Below are 4,465 nucleotides of genomic sequence, written 5' to 3' on the forward strand. Positions count from 1 at the left end.
TTTGGGCCTTAAAATCATATGAAAATATATCTCAAAATAAAATAGAGAATAATGAAATATTCATCTCATAATATTAAACCAAGTAAGGCATTATGGTACATTAGATATCTTTTAATAGAAGAATTTTGACTTTATAAACCTCATAAAATAGAAAATGGAGAAACGTGATTGCTATTTATTTTCTTAGAAAAATATACTTAAAGACTTATTTCAGATCAAAATATCCTCACAGTTTGTTTTATATAAATAAATACGAAGTGACCATCGAGCAAATAGTCACAAACTTTTGAGTAAGAAACTACTCGTCCCAATGCCTTCCCCGTCTCTGATGTTCGTTATTCATATGTGATTGGTATATGATTTGAAGCAAGGTTCTTATCTATATATCTAGCTAATATTCAAATAAGAATTAAGTATGGTTTAAAAAAGATTAAGATTTTATTTGGGATGAATTTTTCACTGCTTCTTAAAATAAATTTTTAATACAAAAATTAATTTTTTTTACAAGAAAGTCGTTTTAAGAAACAGTACAAAGCACCCCAAACGAAGCTATATAATTGGTAAAAATAAGGTTTGAACAAAGACTGAGCCTATTTAGAGCATGATTCAACTATGGTTCAATTCCATTTTATTTCACCCTAGACTATCTTTTAGCAAGAATTGGCTTTGTTTGAAATTATTATACTCATATAATGTAGAATGCATTCTCTAATTCATGAAATATAAATAAATGTTATAATCATTACTGGAGCGACCATAATAATAATAATTAATAATTAAGTCGCTTCTGAACAAGCGACTTCGAGACCGTCAAGATGAGAGTAATCATTAGAGTATTTTTGCCAAACTCGATAGTAATTTCTCGTAATTAAGCGATTAATTATACTTTCAGATATAAAATTGTTTAACACATTTAGTATATAGTTCCTGGCAACAGTTTCAATTGAATTTGTTTTGAGACAATTTTTTTATTGATTTCTAAATATATATTTTAAATTATACATTTTTTAAAAATGGATTAAAAAAATAGTAACAAAATTATATCCAACCGAGACTGAAGCTATCTGACGGCTGCAGATATATTCTCTAACCTTTCGGGAAGCATTTTCTACGCCTCGTAGAAAGAGAACATTATTCGAGTGCGTGACACGAACGTAACTTACGTCCGGTCCCACTGGAGATCGCAGCACGTGCTCTTATTCTTTCCGCGCGACCCTTGACTTGATCGGGACCGGAAACCTGGGAATGCTATGCTTCCGTATTGCTAGGTATGCTCGTATTTGCTCGGTATTCCAGGATTGTTTGACAATACGAGAATACCGCTCTTAGACAATGCAGCAATACCGTAATACTGAGGCAATTACGAGTTTTTTAGAAAAACTCAGTATTACTCGTATTTGCTCGGTATTTGTCTTCACATAATGAATATTTCTCGTTATGCCGAGCAAATCGACAAATACCTGCATACGGGTTTCATGGATTTAAAACGAACGGCGACATACCCACTATTCACCGGTCGGTCCGCGGTTTTTGTGCTGCTACGTGGCGCGATCTCAATGCGGCCCAAAAAAACGTAAGCTTTTTTCCCCGCAACGCAAAAACCGGTTTTTTTTCACACGGTTCCAAAATAAAAGTTTTTTCGGTTAAGCAAGAACAAGCCCAATTTTTTTTTTTTTTTTTAATAAATTGTAAAGTGGCCAAGATAAAAACCCGTCCCCCCCCAAATCAACCTTTTAATAGACCGTTTTAATTAATTAAAGAAAATAATGATTTTGTAGCTTTTTTTTTTTTTTTTTTGGGGAATTTTTTTTTATTTTTTTTTTATTTTTTTTTTGTAAGCTATGATAACAACTATCTGTAGCCTTCACCCCACACGTGCCAACAATCTCTCTACTTATCCTTCACACGTGGGATTAGCCCGTTACGCGGGCAGACGCGACACCGTTCTCGCCCAATCCTCATGCCAGGCTCAAGAATACATCTAATCCAACACGACCCTTTCAAGTCCAGTAACATATCAATAGATAAATGATATAAATAGAAAAATATTTATGAAGATCGATAAGTATATCGAAAAAACAACCATGTCAAAGTCCTATAAATATTGGCAACATCGTCCAACTGTATGCCGTCAGATCGTATTCTCTCTAGTGATAAAGAGCGATTTTGAAGGGTTTGCTCACCTTCCATATGGTGGGATGCTATTATGTGCGATATTTTCTTCGGCGCTATTAGGTAAAGACAAAGAAAACTCTCATTCTTTCCATTATATATTTTTCTTCTTCATCCTGAAAAAGGTCTGTAGTTTGAAAAGATTAATCCACCGTTATGTTTATTTTATTAATGGTTTTAATGATTCTCATTTTTATTTCTTTTATCGGTTTCTTGCTCATTTATGCTGGATTGTAACTCTACGTGTTATTTGATTAATACTTTTTAATGATTTCGATTTGGGTTTGGTTAATGAGGGCGGCTGGGTGCAGCAAAATTTAAGGTTTTTTTTTTTTTTCTTCTCCACCTGTCTGGTTCTAGGGTTACTGGATGGTTTGGCATTTGTTGAATCGATTGCTTTCTTGCTGTCTTTTTGGAATGTGGAATGGATTTCTAGATCGATTTGTGATGGTTTATTCTCCTGTTTGCGTTCAGATTTGGGTGGGCGGCTAGTTCCAGTGGGGAGCTTTATTGGCTTTGTTGGTTCATTGAATTGTAGAACAGTGATTGAATAATTTTATTAGACAAAAAAAAAAAAAAAAAAAAAAAAAAACAGGGTAATGAAATTACTATTTTAAGAATAATTTTATTAAGAGGGATATGAAGTAATATTAATATATATATATATATATATACCTATCATTATAAATAGAAATTATATATATAATATATTAATATATATATATATATATATATATTTAAAAGTTTATCTGATTGAGATAGAATTAAGTGATTTGGACGTGTACAACGAAGATGGGAAATGAAGCTGTTTGATAGGTTGATGAAATTAGGTTAGAAAGTTTATGAAGCAGAATAGTAGATGTAAGATAATATGGATTGAAACTGTTCAAAAATTATTTTCACCTAAATGATTGGGACGTGGCAATGATGCTGTAAATGATATCTTTTGACCGTTGATTTCTTTATTGTTTTTCCCTTTTCTCTTTTTGACTTTTAAATTTTGTTGTTTTGGATTTTTGGTTTACAGATAGATATTTGTAGGCATATTAGTGGAGAAAAGATGGCTGTGGAAGACAGTGGAGCTGAAGTGGTTGCTCTCAATAAGGCAAAGGAGCTACCGGAGCCAAAACCTAATGCTAGGGAGGCAGAAGATAAGGAGACTGAACTCAATTCTAACTATCAGGCTTATCCTGAAGCACTTGCTAGTTACCAAGATGTTGTTGAGAGTAAAAGTTTATTCATGGAATCACTTGAGAAGTTGCATCGTGAAATGACAACCAAGTTTATGTGAGTTTTATTTTCCTTAATTATGAATTCTTCGCTCCTAAAATTAGATGTTCCTGTTGTCTTTTTTTTTTCAACCGGCGGAGATGTAAGATTATGATTTTTCAAGTCTGAACTAATTGAATTTGTAAAGCTTTTTGAATTGACTTGTCACGTACCCAAAATTATGCAATAGATGAGATGAAGTTGGACATTATTCTTTTTCTGCAATAGATCGCGAGATAAAAGTTTTTGTATGTTCTTTTATAGTTTTGGGCGAACCAAAACATAACATTTCTCTTGTTTTTGGTGTGTTTTCAGTCCTTGAGATATCTTGGAGGTAGGAAATTGAAGCATTTTTTATGATATGAACTAAATTACATGCACTACTATTTAGGCTTTAGGAAGTAATTGCAGTCAATTGGTTGTAGTTGCTTTGCAAGGGTTATAAACAATGATATATGTACCATAAAGTACATTAAATAGTGGGAATTCATTTTTATGATTACATTTTATCCCATATACTTTCTTCCTTCAGTTTCTTTCATATTTATTTACCAATCCTGAGTTTTTAAACCTTTTCCTTTTTACTTTTATATATTTGTTCATAGCCTTGCTGGATGAAGTAGCTTTAAAGCATTGCACTCCTGTCTTAGGAAATTCTGAATGAATCAAAATATTTAGGAAAAAACTACAACATAATTTCTAACTAAAATGTCCCGAAGTTAACTTATCACAATTTGAACTGGCTAGATTTTCTCATTGTTGTCAGAAACCTTTAGAAGATCACGCCTCATGTGATAATTTTCTTATGTATTTATGCCTTTCTTTTATATTATTATTAGGATCCCCACCATTGGAGGGAAGGAGCTTGATCTACATCAACTATTCTTGGAGGTTACATCTCGAGGTGGTATTGAGAAGGTATCACAGAAAAATCATTGAAAACTGCACAATGTATAATTTGTGTGATCACTGTTTAATATACACTATTTTGTTTTTTTGTTAAAATCTTTATATATATATATAT

At 32.2% G+C, this 4,465-nt stretch overlaps 1 protein-coding gene across 2 annotated transcripts; it reads left to right on the plus strand.

Moving 5' to 3' along the window:
* The first annotated feature begins 2,920 nt into the window (after positions 1 to 2,920).
* LOC110096653 (high mobility group B protein 9-like) lies at positions 2,921 to 4,432 on the plus strand. Of its 2 annotated transcripts, XM_028691590.1 has the most exons (3): positions 2,921 to 3,104; positions 3,200 to 3,459; positions 4,281 to 4,432. In XM_028691590.1, the coding sequence occupies exons 2-3, from the start codon at positions 3,233 to 3,235 to the stop codon at positions 4,378 to 4,380; spliced, it is 327 nt and encodes a 108-aa protein (XP_028547423.1). In that variant the 5' UTR covers positions 2,921 to 3,104; positions 3,200 to 3,232; the 3' UTR covers positions 4,381 to 4,432. The 2 variants fall into 2 exon arrangements, with proteins under 2 accessions (XP_028547423.1, XP_020678348.1); XM_020822689.2 differs by having other exon boundaries at positions 2,921 to 3,459.
* The last annotated feature ends 33 nt before the right edge of the window (positions 4,433 to 4,465 follow it).

Source organism: Dendrobium catenatum, unplaced genomic scaffold, assembly GCF_001605985.2.
Source record: "Dendrobium catenatum unplaced genomic scaffold, ASM160598v2 original_scaffold_19562, whole genome shotgun sequence".
Taxonomy (NCBI): Eukaryota; Viridiplantae; Streptophyta; class Magnoliopsida; order Asparagales; family Orchidaceae; genus Dendrobium; species Dendrobium catenatum.